Source organism: Trachurus japonicus, chromosome 8 (genome assembly GCF_045865225.1).
Source record: "Trachurus japonicus isolate A0001 chromosome 8, Traja_1.0".
Classification (NCBI taxonomy): Eukaryota; Metazoa; Chordata; class Actinopteri; order Carangiformes; family Carangidae; genus Trachurus; species Trachurus japonicus.
Genome location: NC_140914.1, coordinates 24,463,643 through 24,477,992, shown reverse-complemented (window position 1 = coordinate 24,477,992; position 14,350 = coordinate 24,463,643). Strand labels below are relative to the sequence as shown.

General features: G+C 43.2%; 1 protein-coding gene across 3 annotated transcripts in view; it reads right to left on the bottom strand.

Annotated features, from left to right (window-relative positions):
* Window positions 1-14,350, bottom strand: part of grin2ba (glutamate receptor, ionotropic, N-methyl D-aspartate 2B, genome duplicate a) — a 122,114-nt gene that overhangs the window by 9,615 nt on the left and 98,149 nt on the right. For all 3 annotated transcript variants that reach the window (XM_085784865.1, XM_085784867.1, XM_085784868.1), the window contains 6 exons: window positions 12,433-12,586; window positions 11,376-11,501; window positions 8,595-8,824; window positions 8,296-8,456; window positions 7,031-7,218; window positions 2,898-3,136 (listed from right to left, as the gene is read on the bottom strand). In XM_085784865.1, the coding sequence (XP_085640991.1) occupies window positions 2,898-3,136; window positions 7,031-7,218; window positions 8,296-8,456; window positions 8,595-8,824; window positions 11,376-11,501; window positions 12,433-12,586 (1,098 nt within the window). The remainder of the gene's footprint in view (window positions 1-2,897; window positions 3,137-7,030; window positions 7,219-8,295; window positions 8,457-8,594; window positions 8,825-11,375; window positions 11,502-12,432; window positions 12,587-14,350) is intronic.

Sequence of the window (14,350 nt, the reverse complement as noted above, 5' to 3'; positions counted from 1 at the left end):
ATTAGGTTTCCACCTGCATAGACGCCAAGACTGTGCTGTACTGAGCAGTGACGGTGTCGGGGCCGCAAGGTCAGAGTGAAGATTTGTGTGCATTTTAAGCTGTTTCTGTCGGACAAACGCGCACTAATATACCACACTCAGCCGGACAGAGTTAATACTGTAGTGCATCAAATCTTGGACATTTAACAAAGTGATAGCTGCTTCGTGTTCAACGGCAGATTTTGTCTACTCCACATGCCCACATATTGTAACAGTTGGCAAACTACTGCCTGCCTGGTGCTACAGTAGCTGGTAATTTGGAAGGAGTGTGTGAATAGCAATAATTGGGGCCTGAGGGTTCCGAAGAATTTTCAATCCACCAGGGATCACAGTAAAATCTATAAGTGATTACACTGGTACAGAGAGGCAGGAAATCAACAAATAACCAGGAGCCCACTGTGTACCATTGCGTACAGCGCATCTACTGTACACGCAGCAGCTTATATCTAATACTGGTGGAGGTATATGGTGCTAAATGTGAACGAACATAAGCATGATGTGATGTGAGGGCTGTGAGAAGAGGGTTGATTAAACCTCTAATACATTTACTGTTCTAAAGTCATTAGAGGCTTTTTAAATCAATATAATTAATTTGTTTCAGTGTTGCAGGTGGGACCGGGAGGAGCAGGTAGCCAGAGGAGAGCCGCTCACAAAGCTGCCAAGCCCCTCTGAGGGAGGGAGCGTTTAACCAACCGTGAAGCCGTGACTGAAGCCACGTGACTCACGCCGACCGTGACAGATGTCTCATTTTTTACACTGCCGGGCCTAAATGTTAATTGCGGCAATAACAATAAAGTTTATTGGATTATGCTGTGAAATTAAAAAAGCGGAATCAATCTGAGTGGCAGCGCAAGAAAGAAGAGAAGAAAAAAAGGGGGGGAAGCGGCCGAGGCTGGAGAGACAACGCTCCAGCAAACGAGAGGGAGACAATGTGAAGCTGTGGCCAAGGATTGTGTAAAGATAATAAATGATAATTTCCACCGTTGTTGTTTTGTAATGCCTGAGCTCTGTGCTACGTATGCAAATGCACATTAGATAATACTCCACCCCCCCCTCCTTGAATATTCTAATATGGTGAATCGTTTGGCTTTATTTGTGGACACACAGTGTTCATTTGTGTTGTCACATTGTAGCAAAGACAGAGGTAATTTCTGTAAATGAGACCAATCACTGAATGTTATACAAAGCGTAATTGCTCCCAGATCCAGTTCCCATTCAAATTATAATGGTGTGATAATCAAAAACAACACCAAGCAGCCTGTCTTTGGAAATGAGAAGTCAACTGACATTTTAGCAACTGGTATTTTATACTCTTTCTACACAAACAGACACAGACACGCGCACACACAACCATAAACAAGGCAACAGCAACGACATAAAATTAACACCATACAAAATAATCAAAGTTGGGCACTGGAGCGTAATATTAGAGCAGGGAGGGGAAAATGTTATGTTGTGTTTTTTTTTTTTTTCCTGTAGCACCTCTTTCTTGGCACAAGCAGCGGCGGCACCACGGCAGCATATCAAATGGAAGGAGAGAGAGAGCGGCAGTGTGCGGCTCTGTGCTGTAAATTAGCCACGTGGTTTAGCCCGCAGCGGTTCACCTTCAGAGGCACACAGTGAATTACACTGGAGCCATGTCAAAACAATTGGAATGCAAATCAAATACCTCGGGGTGACTTTGGTCCCCTGGGATCCGGTAATCTACCCTCACCGGTTCTGTGGCTGATTTTAGTTGAGTGAAATATTGATTTCGGCTCAACATTTTGTAAATATTTACCTCATGGAAGTCAAGAAGGCCTAAGCGTCAAAACAAAACAAAAAGAGAGCTCCGGTATCGGTTGACGCTCCGGATGTGACAATTTGGTTTGGTTAGTCACGTAGATGCAAGCTCACTCACAGTGTTCACACGTCTAAAGCCTTGAGGAGTCCAGCCCTGTCATTACAGAGACACTGGAGAGAGCAGAGCTGATGATGGAGGGATGAAGGTGACAAGGAGGATTCAGTGAGAAAGAGGTTAATTGAACCTATTTGGATGTTTTTAGTATTTCCTTCCTGTCCCTGCCTGATGATAAAAACCAAACTTAATGAAATAAGGCAAAAACCATCACATAAAACACAAGTGAAGTGCTGAGCCTGTCGGAGTTCTCACAGTAATCATCAGCTCTCACGGGGCTGGAGTTGAGCCCAAAATGGCATCTCAGATTGTGTAAACAAACTTTCAATGTCAGGATTTCTTCATCTCATTCTCCGAGCAATTTAAACGCGTGCAAAAAGTTACCACCTTTAGTTGAAACTTTGGCAAAGGAGGCAGAGTAGTTGCTGAGGGATGTGTGGAAGTTTGGATGGAAGCTTCTGTTGCTTTAATGTGTGGTTTCCCACCTTTCCTCGTCTCCTTCTGTTATTGTGCTCCATGTAATATATTGTGTTGTTTCATTTGTGTGGGGGCTGAGTGGATGATCAAGTGACCGGAGGATTTTTGTGCTATTCAGTTTTATTTGTCAGCATATAAACAGGGATCGCCTCCAAAGACATCCTGGTGTCCTTTTCATCCAAACACAACAGACACTAACTGGTTTATTATATCAGCCACAGCACAATCTGGAAAGTGCTCCAGGTAGAAAAGTGTGAATGTACTGGGCTTACGCTTGATTTTGATGCTTGGAAACACTAGCTATGTGTTATATGTGTCAGCGCCAGTGTTTTGGCTCTGTCTTGAACAGACTTTATCTGAATCTGTAAATCTGAAAGTACAAGCCGTGGCAAGCTGATTAACACGGGTAATTATGCTGCACCATCCACATCAACACATCTGCTTCAAATGTGAACAAAAGCTGTGTTTTCTAGTCATTTCTCACCCTGCTGATGGAGAAGACGAAGCCGGGCTGGCCGGAGCAGACGCCCATGAAGCAGAAGCGAAGCTGCCAGTAGAACCAGTGTTCACAGATGAAGGTGATGAGCGACAGAGCCATGGCCGCACCGAGCATGTAGAAGACGCCAGCCATGTTGTCCACGTCCAGCTGGCTGGACATCACCTCGTTCTTCTCGTGGTGGCAGATCCCAGTCAGCCACAGGGACTCCAGCTCCTCCATCTCACCTGAGGAAATGTAATGACGCAGAGAGGCAGGAGTGAGGGAGGACAAGGAAGAAGGAGAATGAGAGGATGAAAGGAGAAACAGATGGTATGGGGAGAGAAGAAGGCAGGGAGAGGTGGATGAGGGGGCAAGAGAGAGAAATGGTAAAGAGATGGAGGAGGAATAGGGATGGACAGATGAATAAAAGGAGACAAGGCAGAAGATGGGGGCACGATGACGACATGGGGAGCGGTGTTTTTATAATTCGTGTGGGAATTGAAATAAAGGGGTGAGAAAAAAGTGGGAAGGAATGTAAAATATGAAGTAGAAAGGAGGGATATGATGTAATAAGAGGATGGGTATTGGAGGACACGAGGGATGGAGAGATGATGCAACAGAAGAAGAGAGGAGGAGAGATGGCGGGCAGGCGGGATGGAAGGGGAGTCAAGAGAGTTAGAAGTGAAACTCAGCTCAGGCTTCATATCGACAGGAACACACACATGCTCCTGGTCACATGTTCATTTCATTCATCTGATCTGAATCTCTGTCATTACCTGTGCGTCTGTGGTTTTTAAACACGCATCTAAATAAAGTGTGGGGATCTATGCAAATGATAAAGAACAGGTGTTTGCATGTGTGTGTGTTTGTGTGTTTGTGTGTGTGTGTGTGTGTGTGCGTTCGAGCGGCTGCCCATGTGTCTGATGCTGGTCCCTGAGCTTGTGGTCTCTTTGTGGGTCACCTTCTGTTTCATCACGAGCTGTTCTCTATCAAAGCCGACTGTGGCAGGACAGGCCTCGCTTAATTAATCATACATTCAGCCGCTGTCGCCGCACGTCAGCGTGACTCCTGCACCGGAGCGCTGGCTGGCCTGTGAGCGACAACTACGCCGCTCCACAGCATACAAACTCAAGCAGAGGCACCGCACACGTGCATGCATGCTGGCAACAACACGCAGACACAGGCATGCAACAGCCTCCAGTCATATCTGCTGATTAAGAGAGAAATGGTGACTGCGACCATTTTGTGTTCGTTCTCATGTGATGTTTTATGTTGTTAATTTATCATCTGACAATAGAAAGTCAGAGTATGCATTGTGTGAGAAGGCAAAACTGTCTGTGACTGGATTTGAGGGCAGGACACCAGTGTGTTTTCTGTATGTTAAAATATCTTCTGTGAAAAGGACGATTACAACATTTCATGAGCTTCATTATTGAAAACCTCAACTATAAGAACAACCATTTGCTATTTGTGCACATGGTCTTACTACAACTACTTCAAAGACTATGTTACCACTTATTACAAGGAGAATACCCATCAGAGCAATTTTCCACCACACTAAGGTATTTCTTCATGCTAAGCTAAACTAAGCAGCTGCAGTCAGCAGCTTCAAGTTTATGTCAGAGTGATGCAAATCTTCTCATCCACTCAAAAACAAATGCGCGTAGTTGACCAAAACAATTCCTTTCAGTTTTTAACTATCTCCCTTCCTCTGTGTATGACAATGTAGGGGCAGTAAAATAAAAGACACTGGAAGATTGAACTGATGAGAATGAATCAATCATATTGGACAGTTGTAAAATGTCTGATGTTGTTCATCAAATAAAATCATTTTGTGCTTTTTGCTATGACTTTTTATTGGCTGTCATCTTGGTTCCAGTTTCCCTCCTCCTACCTCTACCCACATTACCTACTCTAATAGATAAAAGTATTCAATTCAGTCATTTACTAATGAGAATGGTTTAGACTTTAAAGTCAGATGGAGTTAAACCCTTCTACTGCTTCTTCTTACTGAGGGAAAAGTCTCATTATTTTCAAACTGACGTCTGCTATCTCTGAAATGATGCAACAGGCATTTCATTGACTTCAAGGGCAAAGAGTCATTAAACTGAGCTCAGTGACTTTAAAACTTTCCATCCAACAGCTAATTAGTAAATAACCAATCAAAACTGCAGTTTCTTTTTCACGACAGCTGTGATATATTTTTTGCTCCTGTCTGCGTCAAGGTAGCCAGACCCCCTCCCAGCCTTCGCACCAGGCCACTGGGCTTTCCACGTGAGTCTGATCACTTTCTAGGCCACCAGGAGGGGAGTGGATGGTGAGATGTGGCAAAGTGACATTGAAATCCTGTGAGGGGCGAGACAGGGCCGCTCGGTTCGTGTATGAATGTTGTTGCAGAGGCACAGGGGGAGTGTTACAAGCCGACCCATATTCAAGCACACACATATACACATCATGTGCTCATACAAAAAACATACACAAACACACACCTGAGTCTTCCATACACATTTGAAAAAGTTTTTTTGTCATAAATAATCAAACCTATAATCAATAAGGCAGAGACAATACACACACATACACAACTCTGAACTAACTGAACTGTATGTAGGTTAATAAAAATAAACCTGTGTCACAAATAGTCAGAATCTCTACTGCTCTCTCTTTATCTCTGTAGCACACACACACATACACTCCTCTCTCTTATACACAAAGGCACTCTCATTTCAGAAGCATGACCCATATTCACATGTGCGCACACACGCACGCACACACACGTGCACAAACACATATACACACACACAAACTCACAAACACATGCACACACGCTGTTGAAATACACCAGGAGCAATGCTGGCACCCCTAACTGGGACGCACTATAGTGGGCCCCGGAGGGCCCTTGGTTCAGGATGCTCACAACACGCTGGCCCACGCCCAAATAAACTAGCTACAACACAGAAGCCAAACTTCCATTACATTTCCCATTTTGAATTGAGCTGTATATCAAAGCTGGACATTGTGAAATTAGAGTGTTAAAGTCGATAAACTCGATGAGCGGCCGCTGTCCGTGACATTTTGACTTGTTTACGATGAGGAGTTTTTGCTTGAAAACCATAAAGCATGTACTCTATGGGTTAGGAATGGACATTTTGAACACATTTCATTTCATTCCGTGCTCGTTCTGAGATTCATTAATGCTCCAGCCAGAGCTGACAGGAATGAAGTGTGTTTCAAAAGAACAAGCCCTGGAGAGCTTGAACAGTCTCCCATAAAGGCGAGCGTGATCATAAAGCATATGGCCCCCACGGTGGAGCTAAATCTCAACTTATATTTTCAAGCAGCACCTTTTCTTTCTGCACTGGATGTTTGAGAGAGAGAGAGAGAGAGAGAGAGATTACTGTACTTTTGACTTGCAGAGCCAATTAAACACTAAAATTTCAGTCCCACACACAAATTCCTTACAACAAACTATTGAGTTTCTCCTCCCTCTGCTAGTTCTTATTCTGAACAGATGGGTGTGGGTGAAACCTTAAGTATGACTAACCTTGTTTTGCATAAGTTAAGCATAGCTATTCTTGCAAATATTGTGCTTTACAATGATATAGATAACAAATAAACTTGTGGGCAAACTGAGCAAATCAAGAGCTGCTAATTGGCTTATTTACATATACGTGGTCACTAGTATGACGGCTGTAATGACGCTGTACTCAGTGAGTTCATCGCTCAGATCTGAGATTGTCTCACAATGGTAAACTATCTGCAGATCCGTCAGACTTTACTTTGACTTTGACTAACTCTCAATATAGTGGTTTAGATTAACTCTTGCCAGATTTCAGCCGTTAACTTGCTGAGTACCATGTTATCATTACAAACAGTAAACTGTTGCCAAAGCAAATAAGATAAGGACCACATTGGAAATGAACCTTGAGTGTTTGCTACAGGGCTGTCAATCAGCCTCCTTCCCCGGCAAAGTAGAGTATTATCTCAGTGACTATCTGGTGCATCGTCGAGTAATTAAATATACAGCTCATCACATCAGTGCGGCTGCATGCACGACAGAGTCTCTGCTCACTGATGGCATTAAGCTGTGCAGTATCTATGAATAAACGAAGAAATGAAAAGAGAGCGGCGCACTGTCTCACCGTCTCCAAAGAGCTGCAGGATGGCCAAGTCCACATGTCTCTTCCAGAGCGACTCCTTCTGGATGGCGATGCCGTACCCCGTGGTGGCGAAGATGTAGCCGCTGCCAATGGTCACCAGCTTGCAGCCCTCGTCCCTGCCAGCCATGTAGTTCAGGACGGCCGCATCATAAATGAATGCGTCTAGTTTGCTAATGAAAAAGAGACAGAGGGAGAAAGGCAGAGACAGAGGGAGAGAGAGAGATAGGTTACAATTAATTAGCACTTAGGAGTCAGACATCACTGCTACAACATTCCAATTAACCTGCTAAATAGCACTAAGCTGCTGATAAGTGTAATAGACTTCCACTTGGTTTGCCAAAGGCTGGAGCTGGCACACAGACTGGCGAAAAGGCACACTCGACAAAAACTGAAGAGGGGGAGTCCAAGTATTACTGGAGTTTTTCAGCTACAGTACAATATGTTTACATGAAAACAAGTAGAACAGACCTAAACAAGACACTGTTGCATTGATTATTTTTTAACCCTTTCTCATCACAATTTGCTTTTTTTTTTCAGTACATGACGACCAAATCATGAATTAATTCCTTTCCCATATTTTCAAGATCGTGCTCATAGGCACTAGTATTCGTTGCTGCAAACTTCCTTAAAAGCTACAACAGCTGCTACAATTAAATTGATTTCAACCCTCGAATACGTATAAATAGTAAAAATGAGCAGGATTATATATCAACCCTGTTAACAGAATGAAATTGCCAGCCCAACATATGCCTTGGTCTTTGGCCCGATTACAGCCCATATATTCTCCCACCTGGACAGATTCTGGCTGTGACCTTTCCGTATTGCCAGGATATTTTCTGTGTGTGTGCCAGAATTGGTCCAGATGTGGAAATAAATCTGAATCATGCTGAACACGGGCCAGAACAAGCCGTAGATTTAGACCGTAGACTGTGTACCCTGGCCCAAAAGGAAACAAGCACGCAACCCAAACATGAGCCAGATTTATTTTGCTCTCTAAACTAAACATGCACAAAAAGGCACTGGTTAATATCTCAAGATGACAGTTTGAATTATTCTTTGTCTATCAGGGGTTTGACTTTAAAGCTTTTCAACTTTAAATTCATTTTGGTGTGTAAAATCGGTGTAATGTTTAAATCTTTTTTGTTGGAATTGCAACAGTCAGCTGGTCAAAGCTAATGGTTTTACAGTGGTTTTAAAATGACTAAACTAAATTAACCACAGCCCTACATCACTGTGCAGGTCCTCACCCCGCCTTAAGACTCTGCAGAGCCTCATTGACGTTTCTCTGGTGAAACTTGGTCATGTAGCCGTGCATTTCTGCATAGTTGTTTCTGATGTTCCTCTCTGTGCTCCCATTTGGGACGGTGCCGAACCGAAACGGAGGCGAGAAGTCATTGGGACTCTGGAACTAAACCCAGAAGACAGAGCAGTTCAGAGAGAGAGGCATGTAAAACATCTTCTTTACACACTTGAGATACAGATGAGAAGACAGAGATTAGAAGAGTGTGGCTCTGGAACACGATCGTAGAAAAACCCTCCATCTTACCTTTTTGTCTGAGAGACCAGTTACCTGGTCCACGTATTCCTCCTGGATCATGAAAGCAGCCAGGTTGGCAGTGTAAGAGGCCAGAAAGATGACAGCAAAGAAGGCCCAGACTGACACCATGATCTTACTGGTGGTGCCTTTGGGGTTCTGCACTGGCACAGAGTTGTTGAAGACCAGACCCCACAGCAGCCAGATGGCCTTACCGATAGTGAAGGAAGGGCCGTGAGGCTCTGAAAGAAACAGTCATGGTTACAGAATATGTAACAGATCCGCTTTGGTTTCTGAACTAGTGCCTGGGACACACAACTGGACTGGTTTTACTCATGGGCTCCAGCTGAACAGTTTTATTTAGGAGAAGGAAAATGAATGTCATATGTAATTCTCATGTTCAAGTTGCTTTAGAAGGGAAACATACTGATTCACTGATCAGTGTTACAGTGTTAACTTTAAGTCTATCCTGTGCCATCCCATGCTATTTGATACTTCATGATGCAAAGCAGCAGAGTAATGTCTGGTGACACTCCCACCTAACTCAGTTTTTTGTTTTAAGTGTTGGTTTGCAAAAGTTAGCATGCTAACAAAATGAATATGATAAACAATAGCTTTCTAGCTTGGTGAGCATATTATTGTGCCGTTAGCATTTTGAGCTGTTAACATGGTTTTTGACTCTTTTTTGTTGCTTTAGGTCACTTTCATTGACAATACACAAACTTCAAGTTTATTCTTGTTTATCCACCAACCATCCATCAACAGTTTTGACAACAACTGAAACTCATAACACTCAATAAGGGGAAGATTTACTTTTTAAAACTGCCTACAGAAATTACAGCTGTGAATGCAATTGATACACATTTTATTTACATAGGAACTGTGTTGATTTCATTCATCCACGAACCGACTGGTTCATTCCAGCTTTCAGGCTGTGATTAGGACTTTGTTCATAATGTTTGTGTGTGTATATGTGTGTGAGAGAGGGAGAAAGAGAGAGAGTGTGTGTGCAAGCATGTGGGCGTGTATTGTTTTATGAGTCTTTTGTTCTTGGACAAACTGACTTTATCGTGCCAAATATTTCTGTGAATTTGCAAGAAAGTGGGTACAGTAAAATGAATTGGGCAAAGACTTTGCAAATAAGCGGTCAAGCCATTGATACATTATTACATTGAATCCTTTGAGTCCAAACTTCGATCTGCACTCCTCATGATACCAAACTCCCACAGCGCTACAAGCAGATAAAACAAGAGGCACACAGAAGAGAACAGCGCTTTAGGGAGGGCTACATCTCCTCCAGAACATGATGAAGGATGAGAGGGATGAAAAAAGATAGCCATTGTCTATATATAGCCGCATCAGAGACAGAGTTGTGGGAAGACATTGATTTTTTTTTTTTGATTCTTATCTTTTTGGTGAGGGAGATCTAACACAAAACTAGCCCCTTGCTGTCAGCGCTGACATGTGATTTTGGGAAATATGGAAATGAATGCAAATGACTGATCCGCTGTGAAGGAGGCAGCACTAAAGGTGTGTTGAAACCAAAGCAGTGAGACACACCTGTAAATGATAAAAAGAGAGCAGCGTGGAGGAAGAGGATGAAGAGGAGGAGCAGAGAATGAAGTCATTGGGTCAGCAGTGATGGCTGGTCTATATGTGGAGGCGGCCGGCAGTGTTTGTGTGTCTGTGTCTCTGTCATCTTTGTGCAAAAAGACAATTCATACAAGCCGATCCACAGACAGACATTAACCTGCAACGCTTCTGTACCTGCGCTTGCTTGTTTAGAGAAAATTACTGGTTGGTGCATTACTCATCGAACACTCTCTGACTAAAGGATTAAACTGCCCGCTGCCATGTTCTCTGCAGACTTTGGATCCTCATCAAACCTCACCAGCTAAGATGAAAGTATTTCATGTTTTCATCCCTGGACAGATAAAAATTGGCTTGATTTGGACCCAAAATACCACCATTGGATTTTTTTCTCTTTGCCAAAACTATTGTAGTGCTTTCACGTGCTGGTGGCTGCCTCACATCCAAGTCATCAGTCAAGTTGGCTGCTCAACATCCTCCCTTTTAGACGCCAATTCAGAAAATCTGAAACCTCGAAAATGTCCCAGCAGGGAACTAAACACTGGTGAGTGTGTAAAAGACACCAGCATTCTTGTCCAACATTTCATTTATCAATTATGGCAAATGGTGAAAAATGAAGAAGAAGAAAAAAAGAGTGATGTCAAAAGAAAGTGATATGTCATTACATGTATTTGCTTTGGTTACCAGTTTTCCTTGAAGTATGAATCTCAGAGTCACTGAGACCGTTCATCAAGATACAATCCTGTCTCCTATACACCTACAGTATATACAGGACAACTCATCTGCTTTGGCAAATATGTTCTGGATTAAACCTGATGACCATTAACTGTGCTCTGAGCTGACTGTGTTCAATATGACTGCAGTGACATGCTGTTGTTATGTAGATACAGAAATTCACATATCCTACAAAATGGACTGTGCACACTGACAATGGAAACTTTTTTTGCAAAACCAAACACATGGAAATGCAAAACAGATTCACACACGGCTTAGAGAGCTGCAACTCTAACTTTTAGTTTTCCCACAGTAAAACATCACGTCACATGTTGCAGAGGCATAATTTCACTGCTAAATTCAACCTATCGCGCCCTCCCATCTGGTGTGTTCTGCATTTATTTGCATCTATATCCTCAAACAGTAGTGTGGGTACCATGCCTGTGTGTATGTGAGTGTCTCTGTGTGTGTTGAGCTGAGGCCTCTCACCTCTGCCGTCAGCCAGACAGCGGTTGTAGCCCACAGGGCTGAAGTACTCGAATATAAACACAGCCATTGCTGACACCAGCAGCAGCATCACAAACATCATCACCCACACATCCGCACTGAAGGGCTCTGGAGGGAAGAGAGAGGGAAGAGAGGAGAGGGAAACAAGGGAGGGGAGGGATTGAGGGAGAGCGTGTGGACGGGTGGAGATAAGGAAAAGAGAAGAGAGGGGGGAAAGGAGGATGTGAGGAGGAAGAAGATGAGGAAGTGGCGAGGGACATCGGGATAGCGGGAGGAAAAGGGAAAAAAAGAGTGAGGGCGGCAAAGAGAAAGAGAGGAAGCGAAAATGAAGCAAGAGAGAGGAAGAGGGCAAGAGAGATATGCAAATGTAGTGCGCCAGATTGAGAAGAGGAAGGAAGAGTAAGAGAAAAGAGAGAAAGAGAGTGGGAGTGGGAAATATAAGAGGGCAAAGAGACAGGGAGTGGAAAAGAGATTAAATACACAGTTAGTCATATTCTCATGTACTCCATGGTATGAATGTATTAAAACTGGGCTCTAATCTCCTGGTTTGTCCAACAAAACACTTTTAACTCAACTTTTAGAGGTGATGGAGGTGAACCTGAAATGACCAGACAAAGATCCATCTGACACTGATTTCTAAGTCAAAACAGCGAAACGTCAACATGTAGATACAAAGTATTTGTCAATGTGATGTAAGATGTGTTTGTCTTTATCATAGCAGATCTTCCTGGAAATATTCACCAGATCTCCACCCCTTCTGCACATAGGGTCTAAACATGCAATTCAACACAATGCAACCAGAAAATGGAAGCATTACTGGACAAGACTTAAACAGCTGGTGTAATAATGATAACAGCTTTCTGATACACTGAAAGAAAAGATAACAAACCTACACAACTGAGTTTCCCTTCTGTGTTTTATGATACACTCATAGTTACAACATTCATAAATATGTCAAAATATGACCTTGAGTCTCTTCCTTTCACCAATATCTGCCGCCAACCCTCAGTTTCCAACAGATGGCTACTGCGTTCCTCACCTAAGAAGGCCGAGGGTGAAACTGTGCCGTTGCTGCGGGATACCATGACACTGATACCCGTCTCGATGAAGGGGACGGAAAAGTCGATGACCTCTGACCTCTCCTCGTTGATGGTCAAGGAGCCGACGGCCATGTGGGCGTTCTTTAACACCACCTAGGCAAGAGGGAGAAAACAGAGAGAATGAAGACCTTCCATCATTTCAACTTCCATCATCTCATCCAACGGCCGACAATCTACTGAAGCACAGTGAGGTAATGAAGGGAGATCACTTTAAAGGAAAAATCTGTTCTCAAAATGTAGTTTTTCCCTCCGGGGGAATGTCTTGTGTACCGCAGCAACAAAAAACATTCAAAAACAAATTCTAGTTAAGAATAGCTTATATTTGAAAAAAAAAAGCATAAAAATAGCATCATGGCAATCAGTTCATTTGAAAGTGATGGTGCCGTCTTTGTGAATATGAGTGATTTTTGTTGAGATATTTGACAGGGACAAACTGGACATATTTATAGTGAGCACCTCACCAAGGCTGAAAATGACTTGGCGATTTCCCTAGAACTTCTGTTGCTGGTTCAGATCTTATTTCACCGGACAAATGAATGAATGTGAATAAACCTCTTAACAGCAATGCAATCTATTAAAGTAAAGATCAGGTTTTAGTGTCAAGTCCTTAGACCTGTAGTTCCCAACCTCATTTCTTAGATCCCTTGTTGATTCACCATCTGTCTCTTTTAATTGTTGCTGTTGCTAACCAGCTATCCACTTTGGTCTGATGCCATGGATGTAATGTTCTAGGACATAATCAGACTGGAAGAGCAAACAGGTACACAATGTGGCCCAGCAGCCTCAGTAGCAGCATAAAGAGTTGGCTCATCACTTCATTTATAGGCCTTATAATGAGAAGAAAAAAGAGCAAGTGTCTATTAAGTTTAAAGTTAATTTGGTTTCAACATTTAAAATGTTACATATATAAAGATTGACACATCATTTAGCATCATTTTACACTGATGTACAACATTACACAAAGTCCACTGTGCTGTAGAAGAGGTAACCTCACCACACTGCCTTTCATCAACAAGTCTGTTCTGAGTAAAAGGAAAAAGTTGTTAGTGCCACCAGCTGCTGTCTCCTTCAACATGTATGAGGCAGCTGACTCAGGCACTCTCTCTTTTTGATGGCAAAAAGCATTTTGGGAAATGTAGGAAACCAAATCTAACACGGGCGCAGAGCAGGGGACAGGGTGAGGAGACGTGTTCGCATTAAAAAAGAATCAGAATGAGCAACATGAACATGAGAGGTAAGAGATGAAGCACGGCAGGTAGAGACCAACACACTCTCCAAACACACACACACTGACACACACAAGCAGCGCTCAGAGTGGACACTTGTGATGTTCACCAGGGGAGGTAAAGAGGGAGAAAGACAGAAGGAGGGAGGAAGAAAGTGGGTTACCACAGTGGGTCATGGCTGCTTGAAATAGCCACCCCGATGCCTCTCCTCCCTCTACCTGCCCCCCTCTCTCCCTCTCTCCACTACCTCTGCACAGGTAGTATATTTAGCCCCAAATTTTATAGCCCTACAGCACAGGGGTAAAGTGGGACGAGGCTGTCTCACTGAGTTAATAAGGCATGTGTGACTCAAAGCTCCAGTATGTGCTTCAGCTTCAGCGAGTGTGTTTCTGTCCGTTTGTGTGTGTGTGTGTGTGTGTGTGTGTGTGTGTGTGTGTGTGTGTGTGTGTGTGTGTGTGTGCATATGAGTGAGTCATAAAGGGAAAAAGACAGAGTAAGAGAAGGGAGTGAACCTTTGTTCTCCACCTGTGAAGTGGACCTTTACAGGCAGGGAGAATATTACACATCCACTCTGCACTTCTCCAAGTGTTTTTTGTCTGCTGGTGTGTGTATGTGTGTGTGTGTGTGTATG